The 19827-nt window shown below is 36.9% G+C and overlaps 1 protein-coding gene across 1 annotated transcript; it reads right to left on the reverse strand.

The window, feature by feature from the left end:
* Positions 1-2214: 2214 nt before the first annotated feature.
* LOC107550626 (guanine nucleotide-binding protein subunit beta-5-like) lies at positions 2215-19380 on the reverse strand. Its single transcript, XM_016231954.1, has 10 exons — positions 19307-19380; positions 18331-18480; positions 13788-13899; positions 12602-12738; positions 12033-12074; positions 11241-11317; positions 10879-11011; positions 9347-9438; positions 2828-2876; positions 2215-2337 (listed from the first exon to the last, which is right to left on the reverse strand). Exons 2-10 carry the CDS (start codon positions 18454-18456, stop codon positions 2215-2217), a joined length of 891 nt encoding a protein of 296 aa, XP_016087440.1. The 5' UTR covers positions 18457-18480; positions 19307-19380.
* Between the last annotated feature and the right edge of the window lie 447 nt (positions 19381-19827).

Below are 19827 nucleotides of genomic sequence, written 5' to 3' on the forward strand. Positions count from 1 at the left end.
TGCTCTTGACAGATGGCACCCCAGTTGGGAAATACTGTTCTAGAGCAATATAACTGTCATAAGTCTACACTCCCTAATGAGACACATGTTAGACACATGCTATCCTGGCAAGTGTGGGCATCACAGCTGAGATACTTGCCTGTTCTCTAATTTGACTCTGTTGAGCAACATTCCTTGGAAACCTTGGGTTTCATTACAGCAGATATCTCTATGTCACTAATAACCATGTGTCCTGTGTACCAAAATAAGGTTAAGGACACTGTATAGTCAGTGCTTATAAAAAGCCCTAGTAAAAACCTAGAGCAGTGTATGGGAGTCAGTGTATCACATGTAAGTGAGATATCAGAGCAACATGCTGACCGATGACCAGTTCAAAGAAATAATTTACCAAACAATGAAAATTCTGTCATCATTTACTCCCCCTCATGCTGTTTAAAACCGGTATGACTTTATTCCGTTAATCATAAAAAGACAAATGTAACTCTTTGGAATGCAATGAAAAGAAACTGGATTTCAAGCTTTAAAAAGTACATGAACAAATCAGTTAGGCTTCATGACACATACATTATATAAGTCTTCCGAACCTAGAGCAGCATTATTGCTTTTGTGTGAGAAATAGATCAAAATTAAGGGCCCTATTTTAACGATCTAAGTGCATGGTCTAAAGCGCACGGCGCAGGTGCACTCAGGGCGTGTCTGAATCCATTTTGCTAGTTTAACGACGGTAAAACAGTCGGCTCGCCCGGGCGCATGGTATAAACGGGTTGTCCCTATTCTCTTAATGAGTAATGGGTGTTTTTTGGGCGTAATGTGCAATAAATCAATAAGAGTCTCGTCTCCCATCCCCTTTAAAAGCCAGCTGCACTCGCGCCATGGCGGATTCGCTATTTACATGGCGGAATGTAATTTTTCATTTTAAAAAATGTTTGTGTGCTGCTGCGCGTCCCTGTGTGTGTTATAAGCAAAGTGTATGTGCGCTGTGCACCTGCCTATAGGCACATATTACTAACGCGCTCTTTAAATAACAAAAAAAAATATTGCGCCAGACTTTAGACCAGGTTTGAGTTGGTCTATGGCGCAGTCTATTTTCAGTTCCTCAAAATAGCAACGTGCCAACAATGTGACTGAACACACCTCTTTTTTAGACCAGCACGCCCATGGGCGCACAATTGGGCGCAAATGCATTTGCTATTTAAACAATGCGGCGCAGGACAGGAAAATGAGAACTGCGGGGTGTATGATAGAGCCCTAAATCTGTTTTAAAAAAAAATCACAATCCGCAAATGTCATTCTTTTGAATGTCATACATTCAATTATGACACCCGCAACGTGTCACATCATGTTTGACATAAACGAAGCACTCAAAAAAGATGGATGTTTGATATAAAATCTGGCATGACAGGTTTTTAACGGGTTTACCATGTATAACTTCCTGTACGACTTTCTTTTTTTCTGTAGAACGCAAATATTTTTAACCATTTTTGCCTATACAATGAAAGTCGGTGGGGTCCAAAACAACAAGAGACCCCGTTAACTTTCATTGAATTTTGAGTTCCACAGTAGAAAGAAAGAAATACAGGTTTGGAACAACATGGCGGTGAGTAAATTATGACAACATTTAGATTTTTGGGTGAAATATCCCTTTAATGCATCATATTTAAAAGTAAAAATGCTCAGTTGAGTCGACACTTGAGAATTGCAGCCGATGTAAAGATTTTCGGTGAATAATGAGTAAATTTGGTAACACTTTTTGTTTTGATGGTTCCCTTTACACATCCTGCTGACTATAAGTAACTTTGCAAGTACAAGTCAGCTTATTCTACTCACCTTAACCCTTACCTAAGAGTTTAATACCCCACTAATGCTATAATGCGAGTTTCAAAGGTACATACAGTCAACAGAATGTCTAAAAGGGGACCATCAAAATAAAGTATAAGCTTAAATTTTGGCCTGTTGTCACACAAAGATGTCATATGGGATTGAAAAGAGACATATGGAGCACATTTATGATACTTTTGTGGCTGGTGCTTTAATGGTGCAGTCCCCATTCAGTTTCAAAGTATGGAAATGAACACTTGGGACATTCTCCTTTTGTGTTCAGTGAAAACAAAACAAAACAAAGAAAATTGGAATGGTATGAGGGTGAATTAATGATTTTTGATAAATTATGACTTTTATTCATATACATTTTCATTTTTAGGTGAACACTCTGCTTTAAGGGCCTGTGTCCGCTTTCTTACCACTGAGGGAGAAGTCCACACTAGAGGCTCCAAATATGATACTGTCTTTGGAGTAGATGGCAACCTCACGGTCAGCTCGCAGGTCATACAGACGACACTGAAACAAGACGAAAGTTCACAGTGAGCTCAGTATGAACTTACAGAGTCTGACTCATCGAGTCTCGGCGATCACTGACTGACTGACTAACAGGTGACATGATTTGATTAGAAAACAAGGACACAGGAATATAACAGCAGGCTTACTAAATACACAAACATCTATTCTAATACACCCACATATAATCAGTCAACTGAGTATCTCTACACCCAATTTGATCAACATTATTAAAAGATCATCAAGTCATCAAAAGATCATTGTTTATAATTAACTAAACCAATTATCAAGCCATTCATTTCAGTATGGCTCAGGAGGGTGTGTGTGTGTGTGTGTATTAATCAGTGGACACAGGGCAACAGGTTTTACATGATTGATTCTGAATCTTTCTGGCAATCCTTTGTAATCTTTGAGAAGCCTAATGATTGTTTTGAAATTTATATGGGGTAAATAATATGAGGTAACTGGTGTGTTGCAATGTAGAAAAACTTACAGTAGCATCATCAGATCCAGTTGCAAAAGCATCTCCGCTAGGGTAATACCTGCATTCATATAGAAGGTTACAATTTCCACAGACAATTAAAATACTTAGTATATAAAACCATGATCTTCACTCACAAAAATAGTCTTCTTTTAGCACTTTATTTTACATTAATCACCAGCAGGAAAAAAACACAAATGTTTCGGCTCAAGGCCTTCTTCAGAGCGTTGAACAATTCAACCCCTCCACCCACTTTGAAAGCTATAAGATGGAAATTAAATACAAATTTGATAAGCGACAACTAAATGATCTTCAGAGAAAAACGGACGAAAAACTTGATAAATTCAGAATGGAATTACTTAATGTCAAGATTCACCAGTTCAAAAGAGACACCATGGACTATAAAGACTTCAAAGTCTACACTTGGATGTCGGATAAACCAAAACCTCAGCAAAAACGAGGGGGAATGAGACTCACAAGTGCTTCTGAATCAGATGATTCCTATACGTCGTCTTCTCAAACTACATCTTGACAAAGAAAACCTTTTTTGGGCCAGCCCCGCCGTTCCAAATGCAATCAACCAACTAGAAGAGGGCGTCAGGGAAAAGGAAAAGGACTTCGGGAGGTTACTTCTCCCAAATGTGCTATTTTAAATCAACAAGATAAAATAGCAAATTACAGTATTGAGCAAAGTGTTATCTTTTGTACCATATAATGTCTAAAATCACTTTATGGTTAAGTTTTTTAGAAATGTGAAATTTTAGGATTGCTGTATTCTAATATATATTGAATAAATAAAAGTGACATAAGACGTTTTATAAGAAACTTGGGTTACACTTTACTTGAAGGGGTGTGCATAAGACTGACATGACACCTTCATAATCATGACATGACACATGTCATGAATATGAAGGAGGTTTTATGCATGTTTATGACAACTGTCATTAAGTGTCATTCGCTCAGTTATGTCATTTTTAATGCAAATATGACATTATTTGACCTAACCCTACCCCTACCCTTACCCCTAACCATAGCCCATAACAAAGACATCTCAAACAATGTCATCTTTGCATTAAAAATTACATAACTGAGCGAATGACACTTAATGACAGTTGTCATAAACATGCATAAAACCTCCTTCATATTCATGACATGTGTCATGTCATGATTATGAAGGTGTCATGTCAGTCTTATGCACACCCCTTCAAGTAAAGTGTTACCGAAACTTGTGTTTAACCCACTCCTATAAAAAACAAATTGATGACATTTTACAAATGGATTTAATAGGAAATGGATTAATGGACATGATTTAAATATTTAAAAAAATGAACATCCTAGAATTCTGGTTTTATATGCTTTACCTGAAATTCATAAATCACTAGAAGATCCTCCAATGCGACCAATTGTCTCAGGAAATGGGTCATTGACAGAAACTATATCTAAATTCCTCGATTCTTTGATTCAACCAATAGTGAAGAAATTACCATCTTATTTAAAAGATACTACCAATTTTTTGGAATAAATCGAATTAAATTTCTTGTATAAGCATGACGGATTGGCTTGTAACACTCAATGTTACTTCTCTTTACACAAACATACCTCATGACGAAGGCTTAGATGTACACAATTTTTATTGTAAAGATGATGACATCAGAGTACCATGTACTCAGAGTACAAGATATAATGGACGTTACAACATTAGTCTTATATTTTTCAATTGAGAAAGATATTTATTTATTAAGTTCAAGGTACAGCGATTGGCACTCCAATAGTACCAAATTATGCCAATTTTTTCATGGGTAAAATTGAACAGGATCATATCTACAGTAACAATCCGTTTTATTCATATATTAAGTTTTGGATGCAAGATATTGATGATTGTTTTATGATATGCTCAGGTTCTGAAAGAGAATTAGTCTTATTTTTGTAATTCATTAATTTGAAAATATCATCTATTATTACACTTACAATGGAAAAGAGTCATGATTCGATACATTTTTGGGGTGTGAAAGTAACTGAGATTGAAGAGTCATTGCATACAACAGTATTTCGAAAACCAACGGATAAAAATCCGATATTAGCTATTGATAATTATCATCCAATTCCTCTAAAACGAAGTTAACAGATTAGTCAATTGTGTAGATTAAAACGTAATTGTAGTACTACATATGACTTTGATAAACAGGTAAAATATATTTTATATATATATATATATATATATAGATAGATATAAATTATTTAGATCTAAATGGTATCCAGAAATTTGGTTAAATAATGCATTAGATAAGGTTAATAAATTGAATAGAAATTACCTTTTGAAATTAGAAAATCCACAAAAAAAATAATAATAATAATTCTCAGTAAATTGTTAATTGACATACAGTGAGCGCAGTAATACAATAAAATCTATTATTTATAAACATTGGCACATATTATCATCTGTTGAATCTCTGAACGATAAATTTCAGTATCGCCCACTGTTTACTTTTAAAAGATCACGTAACCTGTCAGATATGTTGGTAAATTCAGATGTAATGAGGAGAAAAAAAGTGTTTTTATACAAGGCTGTTTCCCCTGCAGAAATTGTGCCGCGTGCCAATACTTGATAAAGTGTAAACAGTTTATATGTCTAATAACACGGAAATGCTTTGAAATTACATCTTGTATTACCTGCTCAACTCGTAATTTATAACAACTTGTGATCTATATGTTAAAATGTCCTTGTCAAAAGATATATATACAGTATCTCACAGAAGTGAGTACACCCCTCACATTTTTGTAAATATTTTATTATATCTTTTCATGTGTGAATGGGGAGCAGGTGTGTTAAATTTGGTGTTATCGCTCTCACTCTCTCATACTGGTCACTGGAAGTTCAACATGGCACCTCATGGCAAAGAGCTCTCTGAGGATCTGAAAAAAATAATTGTTGCTCTACATAAAGATGGCGTAGGCTATAAGAAGATTGCCAAGACCCTGAAACTGAGCTGCAGCACGGTGGCCAAGACCATACAGCAGTTTAACAGGACAGGATCCACTCCGAACAGGCCTCGCCATGGTCGACCAAAGAAGTTGAGTGCACGTGCTCAGCGTCATTTCCAGAGGTTGTATTTGGGAAATAAGACGTATGAGTGCTGCCAGCATTGCTGCAGAGGTTGAAGAGGTGGGGGGTCAACCTGTCAGTGCTCAGACCATACGCCGCACACTGCATCAAATTGGTCTGCATGGCTGTCGTCCCAGAAGGAAGCCTCTTCTAAAGATAATGCACAAGAAAGCCCACTGTTATACAAGCTGTACACTCACTACTATACATTGTAGCAAAGTGTCATTTCTTCAGTGTTGTCACATGAAAAGATATAATAAAATATTTACAAAAATGTGAGGGGTGTACTCACTTCTGTGAGATACTGTATATAGGAAAATCATTGCGTCAGTTGAAATTATGAATTAATGAACATAAATCAAGTATTAGATGACAAGACATAACTTCTCCAGTAGCTAGACATATCAACGAGCTGGGACATGACATCAAACAACTGGAATGTATAGGTGTAGAGGAAGTTTTCGGATCACGTAGAGGAGGTAATTTAAACAAAGAATTATTAAAACGAGAAGCATTTTGAATTTATAAACTTAAATCACTAGCTCCAGACGGCATGAATAAGGATTTAGATCTTTCACTGTAATTAGTTATAATTCAGGGGGAAGTCGTGGCCTAATGGTTAGAGAGTCGGACTCGTAACCCAAAGGTTGTGGGTTCGAGTCTTGTACTGGCAGGGATTGTAGGTGGGGGGAGTGAATGTACAGTACTCTCTCCCACCTTCAATACCATGACTGAGGTGCCCTTGAGCAAGGCACCGAACCCCCAACTGCTCCCCGGGTGCCACAGCATAAATGGCTGCCCACTGCTCCGGGTGTGTGTTCACGGTGTGTGTGTGTGTGTGCACTTTGGGTCACCATACTTGGCCACATGTCACTTCACTTTAATTGGTGAGTCCATTTTAATATTTTGTGAAGTATATCTTGAGCATTTACATTGTGAAGATCAATTGGTTATTTATGACAATGTATTTCTGATGATCATTTTACTTTTGACTGTTATATATTTTGAAATTTAATTCAGGTAGTAGATGATGGTGATTGTTTATTTATAAAAACTATTTCATTGTGAAATTGTTATAAATATGGGACTCTGTAAGTCATGTTATAGCCATGGGTATATTGTGCAATGTATTAGTAGATGTGAAAATTTGTGTTATATACAAATGGAAACTGTCAAGCATTTAATTGGAATATGTGTGTTTGTAGAGACTTAACATTGGCTAATGAATGATGACATCAATAGTTGAGTAGTTGAATTGTTCAATGCACTAAAGAAGGCCTTGAGCTGAAAAGTTTGTATTTTGTCCTGCTGGTGATTAATGTAAAATAAAATGCTAAAAGACTAGTGCAGATCATGGTTTTATATACTATGCAACTTAATAGATTGATGCACCAAAATAAAATATTAAGTGACAAAATAGCACGGAGCAAACGGCTTCATAGAAAACTAAAACACATAGACAGTACTATGGCTATGTTCACACGACAAATTCCCAATTGTTACGGAGCCCAGCACATGGCATGCAGGAAAAAATTGTAGTCTAAATTGTGTGCACGATTTACTAATTTGTTCCCGAATTAGTAAATTGTGCGCACGATTTAGCAAATCGAGGGAATGAAATAGTAATCGTGTGCACGTTTTAGTACATGGAGGGAACAAATTAGTAAATCGTGCGCACTATTTATTTTTTCTTGCATGTCATGTGCAGGGCTCCGTAAATTCTAACTCTTTCCTAAAAGTTTTTGGTTTGTGAGGTTGGTCAGCTTTTACCATTTTATTACTCAAGTATATGCTGTGCATGCATGGCCAAAATTATGTGGACACCCTATTCCAATAAACAGGTTTAGCTATTTCAGCTTTGAACATTGGTAAAAAAAAGTACATCAAATCTAGCATACAGGCATACAATCTCCCAATATAAGCAATTTAAGTATAATTGGGACATTTTGTGTTTTAGCATGACACTGACTGCGCCCCTGTGTACAAAGAGAGGCCCATTTAGAAATGCTTCACTGAATCTGATGTGGAAGAACAGGTTTGCATAAAACCCAGACATGAACCCAAATGAACATCGTTGGTGTGAATTGAAATGGTAACTGCAAGTCAAAACTCATCTTCCAACATCAGTGCCTGACCTTGCTGATGCTCTGCATGGAAGTGAATCCCCACAGGCATGATGCAACATCTAGTGAAAATTATTTACAGATGAGTGGAAGCTGTTATAGCAGCAAAGGCCAACTAGTGCTGATGGTTTTAAATTTAAACATTTAATACACATATGGGTGCATTTTTTGGATGTCCACATACTGTATCTAAAGACATTGTACTAGAGTTATGAGAGTAGTGGTAGAGTTATGCAGCAAACACTGAAAACATTCCAAATCTGAATAGTTAAATAATAACTTTCCTGCACAATCTTACACTTATAAATAAATACATGTGTTTACCGCTTATATGCAGTACTCCAACGATCTTTTCACTCACATTTGTTTTATTATTATTGTTGTTATTGCTTTTGCTGTTGTTTTTTGTTCAATGAACAGCATTTATTTAAAAAAAATTAATATTTTGTAACATTTTTTACATATTTTCTTTACTGTCACTTTTGGTCAATTACATGAATTTGGTCAATTTCAGTTCCGAACAGAAGTATTAATTTCTTCTTCTTTTTAACATTTTACTTACCCTAAATATTTGAATGATAAGGTATCACATTTTCCACAAAGATATCAGGCAGCACAATCGTTTTCAACAATGATAATAATAAGAAATTCTTTAACACCAAATCAGCATTTTAGAATGATGTGACACTGAAGAGTAATGGCTGCTTAAAATTCAGCTTTGCCATTACAAGAATAAATTACAATTTACAATATAATAATAATAATAAAAATTTATTGTAAATTGCAATAATATTTTGCAGTATTATTGTATTTTGATCAAATAAATGTAGCCTTGGTGAGCATAGGATACTTCTTTCAAAAACTTCTTTAAAATCTTAAAAATTTAAATCTTAATTATTCCAAACTTTTTTACTAGTAGTGTATATATACAGTATATACTGTAACTATATATCAATATGTATATAAATGTTATAAAATTACTCCTGTACTATATAACACTTTGACATCAATGGCTGCTTTTGTTGTTCTTCAGCTTTTTCATGCCAAATAAACAATTATGATAAATGTCAGTAGATTGGCATAAAAACATGTCTAACCCAACTGTTTACACTGAAGTCAGATTGTGAAGAAAATCTGATATATATGATTTATTTCCACATAATAAAGTGGCCCAGATCAGAATTCAAAATATCAGATTCAATGTGATTTTCGCTGTTCACAATGTCATGCAGTGAAGGAAAAGAACTGAGGTGTGAACGTAGCTTAAGAGCATTATCAGAAAGTGCCAGGCGGTGGGTCACTCACTTCACACTGTTGATGTCAGACTCATGCGTTTCAAAGGACTGAACATTCTGTCCCGAGCGCATGTCCCACACATTAGCCTTCTTATCACAGCCCTGAAAAACACACACAGCACTTTAGAGACCGGCAGAACAACACTCACACAAAACAGCGTGAATCTCAGGAGAATGATGCCCTAAGAATAGCTACACATTACCCAAACTGACATTGTGACTGAACAACAACCTAATATGTAAAATCAATCCATGACTTACAATGTTAATGATGGCCATTTAGAAATGATCATTTATATCCAGTGCTTTCATTCACCTTTATAAACTGAAATGAGTATTTTGCTGATTCAGCTGTAATGATAGTAATCACATGTGTTGAGTGAGTGGGGGTTGAGATGTGTGTGTAAAACACATGAGTATATGTGCAGATGGAGTTTTGAGGATCTGACCCCTGATACAAAGGTGTTTCCTGTTTCAGAGGGTGCGAGGTCCAATGAAAGAACATCAGCCGAGTGACCATGGAAACTCTGCAGCAGCTGCCCACTCTCAACATCCCATAATGCACATGTCCCATCACCACTTGATGTCAGAATCTGCAACACACACACACACACACACACACACTTCTGTGTCTGTCTTGAACAAATGGATAAGCAAGTATAGATCATTTTAAATTCTCCCTGACATTTTGCAATGACCTGAAATAAATAAAACACCTGTATCACTCTCTAGTGGAGGTACTGATCATTACATAAGGACCACAAACACATGGTCCTTACACAACATTTGTTGTTTCCTACTCTGACCTGAAGAACCAAGATTAAAAATAACCAGCAACAGGTTTAAATCAGTTTGGGAGGGTAAACCCTACAAAAATCATAATCACTGGAAGCCACAGAATTATCACTTTCACATTTTCACTTGCCTTGACGAAAACAAAATATTTCACTTCGTCTTTTTAATATCTTTGTTGTGACTGACAGGAACATAATCACAAAAGTGGAACAATCCGTGATGTGTGACGGTGCAGAGAGAGAAAACCCCAACCACTTTTTTTTTTTTTAAACACACTCATGACAAACACAAACCCAACAGAAGGCTGTAGTGATCATTTTTAGAATTATTCCAAATGACTGTTACACTCACAGAACAGACCAAATCACAGATCTCATGCCAAAAAAGCATTTCTTACTGATCCATGACAAGGTTATTTAGGTTATTAGCAGAAATCATATCAGGGGAACTTCAGGGGATTGCTGTGATAATTGCAATGAGAAATGTGTGTATGTTCTATAAATTTCAGCTAAATCATTACAGACCCATCACTGCCACAGACTAGAGCTTAATTATTAATCTATGAATTATTATAATTTGACCAGCTCTGCACATAGCGAACTGCAGCTCAACTGCAGATCCCTGCAGATCAACAACAACAACAAAAAAAGATTTTATGTTTTTTTTTGTTCTTCATTTTTAGGGCTGTGAAAGTAATGTGTTGGTGTGATTTAAAATAAATAAATAAAGCCTACGCCTCTCTCTCACCTGCATGTCAGAGTTGGTGAAGCTGCAGGAAGACAGATAGTTGGTGTGCATGGCCACAGATTTCTTCTTAGCTGCCAAGTTCTCATTTTTATCCAAAGAAAGAGGATAGACGGAGCATTTATTATCCAAACCACTGAATGAAAGACAAAGTGAAATGTTAATATTTTGCAGAAATGCACAGCAAATAATATATTTTATTTTTTGACTGATATTTGGATTTTTAAATTATGACTGGAAGACATAGTTCTTAAATAATATAACAGCTCATATTCTCTGAAGTTAAGATCAGCATTGACCTATGAAATTACAAAACTTACTAGTACTACTACTACTAATGCTTATGACCCTCTCATGATACTTACCCACAAGCCACAGCACAGCCAGAAGGGGCATAAGCACATGCCATGACCCAGGTGCAGGGCATAGTGACCGCATGCTCCTGTACAACACACATCACAAAAAAAAATCAATTTACATTTTGATCAAGACAAGGTGTCTGGATGCATTTTGCAGATATTTATTAACAAACCAAAGTAATTCATCACAGAACAACTTACATCTATTTATCTATTTAACTTACATTTATTTAAACTTAAATTAAGTATTTATTTATTTATTTATTTGTATGTAACCATGTAATAAGCAGCATAATAATGTACATAATATACATGAAAATGAGATATGGGTGACTGATCGAGATCTGGGTTCTTGTGAACTAAACTAACTGCATTGCAATAGCAAACATGCCTAATTAATGTCTAAAATTACGTTTCTGTTCTTTTTCATTTCAACAAACGACATACACAAACGGAAAAACTGGTTATTTAAACTGCTTTTCTCCATACATGTTATTAAACTCATGCATAAAACATGTAATGAGAATGGAGGCTATTAAAAAAAACACTAAAATATACTATGTACACATATGTCTGAGTATTTAAATGGTCCAGTATACACATGAAAAAGATTCTGCATGCCTGATGTGTTCATGTGTGTGTTTATATGGCTGCCAGATTAGTTTGGCACTAATACCCCCTGGGTTTCCATTAGAGTGCATTACAACTATAAAACATGCAGATTATTATTTTTAAATAGCTCCAAGCACTGCAAAACATCACCCTAGAGTAATGCATGACACAGATAGAAAAATGTACCTTATTGGTTGTATATGCATCCCACACAATGACTTTTCCATCCTAAAGGAGAGATTCAACATTTCAGTAAAGACTTTTTTTAAAGGAAGTAATTTAGCAGATATTTTTATCCAAAGTGACTTACAAAAGACGAGGAACAAAGCAATTTGTCAAGGGGCCAACAATATTCGTAATACACGATGCCAGGTTTATTATACAACTAGATTGAGAAGCAATGTGGAGAAATGAGTGCATTGGAAAGTGCATTGGTTTAAGAATGTGGGTTGTGCTCGTGGAATATGTGTGTTTTCGATTGCACTTTGAAAGATGTGATTGTCGCTGCAGTTTGGGTGGAGATTGGCAGCACATTCCACCAGAGAGAAAAAGAGTGGGTGAAGGTTTTGGAGAATTACTTTTGCCTCGCTGTGAAGGAACAAGAAGGCGTCTCTCATTAAATATAATAAAGATTGTGGATAACTGATATACTGCAGCTTCTAACTCTTTTGGACAACACATCACATTTCCTAAAAAAACATCTGTCTCTATATATGGCAACAGTGGTTAGGTACTGTGACAGTATGTCCTGTTACCTGAGAGGAGCTGACGATTCTTCTCTTGTCACGGCACCAGTCCATGCACAGCACTTTATTCCCATGTCCTTTTAAGGTTCTCCTGGTCTTCATGACAAACTGACCCAGAGCCTCTATCTTCTCCGCCACCTGATGCACTTATGTCAGAAAAACACATTTCCATTATTAACCACATCACCACCTGAAGTAGCACTTTTCCTAAAAACTCATCTTAGCATCAGGAAGATGCATTACTTATTATATTTTTGATGGATATATGCCGATTGACTGTAACGAACTGGCAGGTTTTAAAATTTTATAAACGAATTACAAAAACATTACTGTTGACAAACAATATCATCCTCAATTCCAAAAGTAAAATTGTACTATGATGGCACCCAGCATGCATTGCAGCATAAATAAATTACACTGTTGCATTGATTAGTACTTTTTTTTTTTTTATCTAAAAATAGTATTATCATCATTGTTGCATTTTGTATGCTGAGTACTGTTGTCTTGGTGTCTAGATGACATTCATAAAAGTTGTATAATCTATTTTTACATAAAAAACAATCTGCAAAACAAAACAAATCAGTCCCCAGAAAACACATACTTTGAATTTGCTCATTTGAAATCACCACTATGATTATTAGTTTTTTACTTACTATAGTTGGGAACTTGCACCTTTATATTGAAGAAGAAAAAATACTAATCAGTGCAAGAGTATTCCAAGTAAACACATATACTAAAACTATAATCAATTTTGAGAAAATTTTCACATTTCAAGTTTTTAATAATCATTTACAACTGAAACAGTTGTTTTAGATGTAGTGCGAGGACATTATGAAACATAGATTTGGTATAATAATGAGACAATTCAATTGAAGGTGATAACTGTGTTAAATACATTCTATTATTAATCCCTCATGTATTAATCCCTCAATATTTTCATTTTTAAGCCTAATAGCAGTTACCCTTGCTGGACCTGTTTTGTCCCATGTCTCAAGAATGACTGTTTTAGATCATATGGACACTGACGAAATGCATTAATGTCTTACATTTAGCTGGTGTTTGGCAGATATTTCTGTATTTCAAATCGAGCTACGGAATGTTCGGGCATTCGCACATTAGCTGTGCTGTCCATGAATGCAGTCTAGCTAGGCAGCTCGCCGTGTTTGGACAAACAGCCGCTGAGTGTTTTACTCACGCTCGACGTCGTGTAGTTTGGCTCTCTCCTCCTCTAGTTTGGCTTTCAAAGACTCGGACTCCACTTTCAGCGTGTGGATGGTTTCGCCCTTCGCCAGTCCCTGACAGGCCATCTTTAAGAAAGCACAGCTGGATGACGGATGTGTCTATAAATATGCTCTTTATTATGAGCCGAGACTGATGGCCTGCTGCACACAGTCTGATGATGCTCTGGCGTTAGCGCCAGCGTCACGTGACACATCACCACCATCAGCATCACACTAGTGATGGGAAGTTCGGATCATTTGACCGACTCGGACCTTTGAGTCTCGTTCAGCAAAATGAACGAATCTTTTTTCGAGTCATTTCGTTCATTTTAACAAAATATAATTAAAATGTTACGTGTTACTTCCCTAATATGTCTACTATTACACTACAAACAATACAAAACCGCTATAAGAAACAGAAAAGATGAATTCATTGTTTACCCTGGTCTTCAGTCTATGATTAGCTCACCTCACCTCTTATCTGACAAGTCTTCAGGTTTGGGCTTATGGGGCTGTCACGTGATGAACGAACGACTCAAACCTGAAGACTCGAACCAGGTGAACTACTTGACTAATTCCAGTACAGAACCTTATATGAATTTTGCGCATGCGCGACTGAACGAATCACTCCCTGAGACGACTCGTTCTTCCCGAGTCACATTAAAGATTCGTTCAAAACGAACGAATCGTTCAAGAACGACCCAGCACTACATCACATTTATTTCTGGTGCTCACCGACTAAAGCCCAAAAACACATTTATATCTGATTTATGTATTATATCATTTTATTCAGTCTTTCAAATCATTGTTTCGAAATGGTTTTGCTTGATTTTTCTTCCATCATATTTTTACATTTAAACAGTTCCAAATTTGATGAAACTTCTGATTAATTTATTGCGTTCGTATATGCTGTTTGTAAATTGATTGGTACTTCATTGGTTACTTTTGTGACTACAACACAATTACATGTTGGTACTGGTCTAACTAAATAACACACTAAATAATGTGTTTTCAGAAAGCTCTTAGATAAAGCACTTTACAGATGTGTTCTGTGTAAGTGATGACATAAGGATGTGTTTTGCAGTATCTGACAGCTCTGAGACAAAAAAAAAAAGTCCTAGCGTTTGTCAGTGTAACAGTTTTTAAAATGTCCACGTCCCTGTTGAAAAAACCCAGCATATGCTGGTTAGGTATGTTTTGACGCTGGGATGCTGGTTTAAGCTGGTCCTTTGCTGGTTTATGCTGGTCCTTTGCTGGTTTAAACTGGTCTTTTGCTGGTTTATGCTGGACCTTTGCCAGCACATGACCAGCATAAACCAGCAAAGGACCAGCTTAAACCAGCAAAGGGCCAGCTTAAACCAGCAAAGGACCAGCTTAAACCTGCAAAGGACCAGCATAAACCAGCAAAGGACCAGCTTAAACCAGCAAAGGGCCAGCTTAAACCAGCAAAGGACCAGCTTAAACCTGCAAAGGACCAGCATAAACCAGCAAAGGACCAGCTTAAACCAGCAAAGGGCCAGCTTAAACCAGCAAAGGACCAGCTTAAACCTGCAAAGGACCAGCATAAACCAGCAAAGGACCAGCTTAAACCAGCAAAGGGCCAGCTTAAACCAGCAAAGGACCAGCTTAAACCTGCAAAGGACCAGCATAAACCAGCAAAGGACCAGCTTAAACCAGCAAAGGGCCAGCTTAAACCAGCAAAGGACCAGCTTAAACCTGCAAAGGACCAGCATAAACCAGCAAAGGACCAGCTTAAACCAGCAAAGGGCCAGCTTAAACCAGCAAAGGACCAGCTTAAACCTGCAAAGGACCAGCATAAACCAGCAAAGGACCAGCTTAAACCAGCAAAGGGCCAGCTTAAACCAGCAAAGGACCAGCTTAAACCTGCAAAGGACCAGCATAAACCAGCAAAGGACCAGCTTAAACCAGCAAAGGGCCAGCTTAAACCAGCAAAGGACCAGCTTAAACCTGCAAAGGACCAGCATAAACCAGCAAAGGACCAGCTTAAACCAGCAAAGGGCCAGCTTAAACCAGCAAAGGACCAGCTTAAACCTGCAAAGGACCAGCATAAACCAGCAAAGGACCAGCTTAAACCAGCAAAGGGCCAGCTTAAACCAGCAAAGGACCAGCTTAAACCTGCAAAGGACCAGCATAAACCAGCAAAGGACCAGCTTAAACCAGCAAAGGGCCAGCTTAAACCAGCAAAGGACCAGCTTAAACCTGCAAAGGACCAGCATAAACCAGCAAAGGACCAGCTTAAACCAGCAAAGGGCCAGCTTAAACCAGCAAAGGACCAGCTTAAACCTGCAAAGGACCAGCATAAACCAGCAAAGGACCAGCTTAAACCAGCAAAGGGCCAGCTTAAACCAGCAAAGGACCAGCTTAAACCTGCAAAGGACCAGCATAAACCAGCAAAGGACCAGCTTAAACCAGCAAAGGGCCAGCTTAAACCAGCAAAGGACCAGCTTAAACCTGCAAAGGACCAGCATAAACCAGCAAAGGACCAGCTTAAACCAGCAAAGGGCCAGCTTAAACCAGCAAAGGACCAGCTTAAACCTGCAAAGGACCAGCATAAACCAGCAAAGGACCAGCTTAAACCAGCAAAGGGCCAGCTTAAACCAGCAAAGGACCAGCTTAAACCTGCAAAGGACCAGCATAAACCAGCAAAGGACCAGCTTAAACCAGCAAAGGGCCAGCTTAAACCAGCAAAGGACCAGCTTAAACCTGCAAAGGACCAGCATAAACCAGCAAAGGACCAGCTTAAACCAGCAAAGGGCCAGCTTAAACCAGCAAAGGACCAGCTTAAACCTGCAAAGGACCAGCATAAACCAGCAAAGGACCAGCTTAAACCAGCAAAGGGCCAGCTTAAACCAGCAAAGGACCAGCTTAAACCAGCAAAGGACCAGCTTAAACCAGCAAAGGACCAGCACAAACCAGCAAAGGGCCCGTTTAAACCAGCAAAGGACCAGTTTAAAACAGCAAAGGGCCAGCTTAAACCAGCAAAGGACCAGCTTAAACCAGCAAAGGACCAGTTTAAACCAGCAAAGGACCAGCTTAAACCAGCAAAGGACCAGCATAAACCAGCAAAGGACCAGCTCAAACCAGCATCCCAGCGTCAAACCATACCTAACCAGCATATGCTGGTTTTTTCAACAGGGGTGACAGTTGAACGCTATAAAATTCTTAAGGATCAAATAAATATTGCCGAAACAATGAACAAACATTTGCTTCAAGATTTACTTTAAAACGAAAAACAACGTGTCTATAAATTTTTGAATAAATTACCGTAATATCCACAAATCCCTCACTAACAAAAAAAAATCCAACATAAAATAAATTCACAGATCAGTATTATCAAATGACAAGAGAGAGAGAGAGAGAGAGAGAGAGAGAGAGAGAGAGAGAGAGAGAGAGAGAGAGAAATTTAACCTCAAAACTGTACAGGAGCATAAATCTCACAAAATATAATGTTCAGATAAAATAAGTCAAGATTAATAAGAGCATACATTCAATAAATGTGGTGAAAAGTGAACATCTTCAACAGAAGCAATGCATATTAATGCAGCTTTACTTTATTAAAACAAACAATTACTTTTAAAACAATTCAAAAAGCAATGCAGGTAGAGTTGGACTCATGCATTTTTATAATTCAAATCGGCCTAAATTGGGGGAAATTATTCTGTGTTTCAGACAAAGCAAAATATAAAAAAAAAAAAGAGGAGAGAGAAAGGGAGAGAGAGAGAGAGAGAGAGAGAGAGAGAGAGAGAGAGAAATTTAACCTCAAAACTGTACAGGAGCATAAATCTCACAAAATATAATGTTCAGATAAAATAAGTCAAGATTAATAAGAGCATACATTCAATAAATGTGGTGAAAAGTGAACATCTTCAACAGAAGCAATGCATATTAATGCAGCTTTACTTTATTAAAACAAACAATTACTTTTAAAACAATTCAAAAAGCAATGCAGGTAGAGTTGGACTCATGCATTTTTATAATTCAAATCGGCCTAAATTGGGGGAAATTATTCTGTGTTTCAGACCCATATTCTTATTTTCATTTACATTGTTGTTGTTGAGTTTAGTTACTTACTGTCTTGTGATGTCAGGATGTGTTTGGTCCTGTACTTAAAATGATCATTGATCGTTTCTTTTGCTGTGTTTCATGTACAAATTGTTGAGGCATAAAGTGGCATAAAGTGATATTGTGGCATAAACTTTTTTTTTTTCCTCATTAGAATTCATGTCATGTTATCAGTTTGAACACAACTATCATCTTACAGTTTTTTTTTAAGTCTGTAATTGTTACAGTGATGGCTGATTGTACTTCATGGCAACTTTATATATTTATAATGATATTTTATTTATTATTATAACTTCAGTCAAGTTCTACGAACAGATTTCCCTTTTTTTTAACAGTGAAAGTGGCAGACAGAAATCATGTTCTGAGAGATTCAAGTCTTAAAATACACATCGTGTTGTTGAACTCATCCTGAAGCAGAAGTGTGTGATAACATACCAGCTCCACACACAGAGAGCAGTAGTTGATGGGCTCATTCTTCAGATATATATTCATCAGAGGTTTGTTTTGACTGCAGTTATCACACGGGCCAAACGTGATGGCCAAAAACGTTTGGTCGCACATCTTTTCGTCTGGTTGAGGCTAGACCTGAACACGAGGAGGAAAACAATGTATTCACAACAACCAAAATCCACACACACAAATCATGGGTGTTATTCATTATAACATAACGAATTTATTATAATTTTATTATAACATAATAAATAACATGCTATTTATTTATTTATGCTATTTTTAAAAAGACACACTGTCCGATATGTCCTGACCAAACTTTCCATTTCAGCAGTAAATGCATTAACACCAGGAAGAAAACTTTCACCATTTCATGGGTTTTTAAATGTTAATTTTTGCCATGGTGTGTGCGCTAAACATACAGATAAGAAGTAGAAATGAGCGTACAAATGTTTAGTGTTGCAAATGGAAATAAGCATATTATAAATATATTTATTAAAGATTTATTTTTGGCATTTTTATTTTGATAGGACAGTATAGCAGTGACAGGAAACGAAGTAGGAGAGACAGAGGGGGGCGGGATCAGGAAAGGTCCACGAGCCAGGACTCGAACTCGGGACGCCCGGAGCGCAACGGCACTATATGTCGGCGCACTGCCCACTAGGTCATATAATAATTATATTATAAATATATATTAAAAATTATATTATTAATATTAACACTCATCAATTAATCTTTCAATTACAATTGTAACCATTAACTAAAATTTTCATGTTACCAGAGTTACAGTAATGTTCAATATTTGACTGCATTCAAACTCACTAATGCAATCAGAGCAGTAAACTATGCTGGGATTAAAAGAAGGACTTGCTTTTGTTGCATAGACACCATCAGAAACCTGTAAATAACATTTTCCAGATTCAATTGACACATTAAGCAAAATAAACGTATTTAAACTTACCTTTGAAAAGATGTATCAGGTGTGTGCTTACAGGCTGCACTCTTAAGAGGGAGGAGAAAGGGATTGAGCCTGGGAAAGAGGCAAGCGATAAGCTCCTTACAGTAACATTAGGGTTTTAACCCTGGAGAAGTTTTACCAGCAGAAATAGTAGCCAGTCAGAGGCAGACATGGGGCAGAGACTCACACATAGTACTGCTTATTTATGTGGTCTTCATAAATTGCCATTTAGATCTTAAGTTTGGCCTTTTATCAAATCAAGTGACAGAGGAATCAACACAGGCTGTACACTGTCATTGAAGCAAACTGTGAAAAGTGCCAAATTAAAAGTCTGAACCACACATAGTCATGAAAAATGCTTTGAGCCAAATCATGCAGGTTGATCTCCACACTATATTACCTGCTACATTTTGCAGAGATTAAAAGAGAAATGTCATGGGTTGACATTTCCTTTTTAAGTCACTAGAGAGAGCTGTTAAGTGGCTTCCCTCTACTGTTTTCTGTTTTCATTATACCAACATATG

Source organism: Sinocyclocheilus grahami, unplaced genomic scaffold, assembly GCF_001515645.1.
Source record: "Sinocyclocheilus grahami isolate Dianchi unplaced genomic scaffold, SAMN03320097.WGS_v1.1 scaffold403.1, whole genome shotgun sequence".
Taxonomy (NCBI): domain Eukaryota; kingdom Metazoa; phylum Chordata; class Actinopteri; order Cypriniformes; family Cyprinidae; genus Sinocyclocheilus; species Sinocyclocheilus grahami.

Bases quoted from the DNA above. Each gene is read 5' to 3' on its own strand.
- LOC107550626 (XM_016231954.1), bottom strand. From the start codon at position 18,456: ATGTGCGACCAAACGTTTTTGGCCATCACGTTTGGCCCGTGTGATAAC. The intron at 11,012-11,240 runs GTAAGTATCATG...TCTTTCATTCAG, and splicing joins GGCTGTGCTGTGGCTTGTGG to TGGTTTGGATAATAAATGCT. The intron at 2,338-2,827 runs GTAAGTTTTTCT...GTCTTGTTTCAG, and splicing joins CTGGATCTGATGATGCTACT to TGTCGTCTGTATGACCTGCG.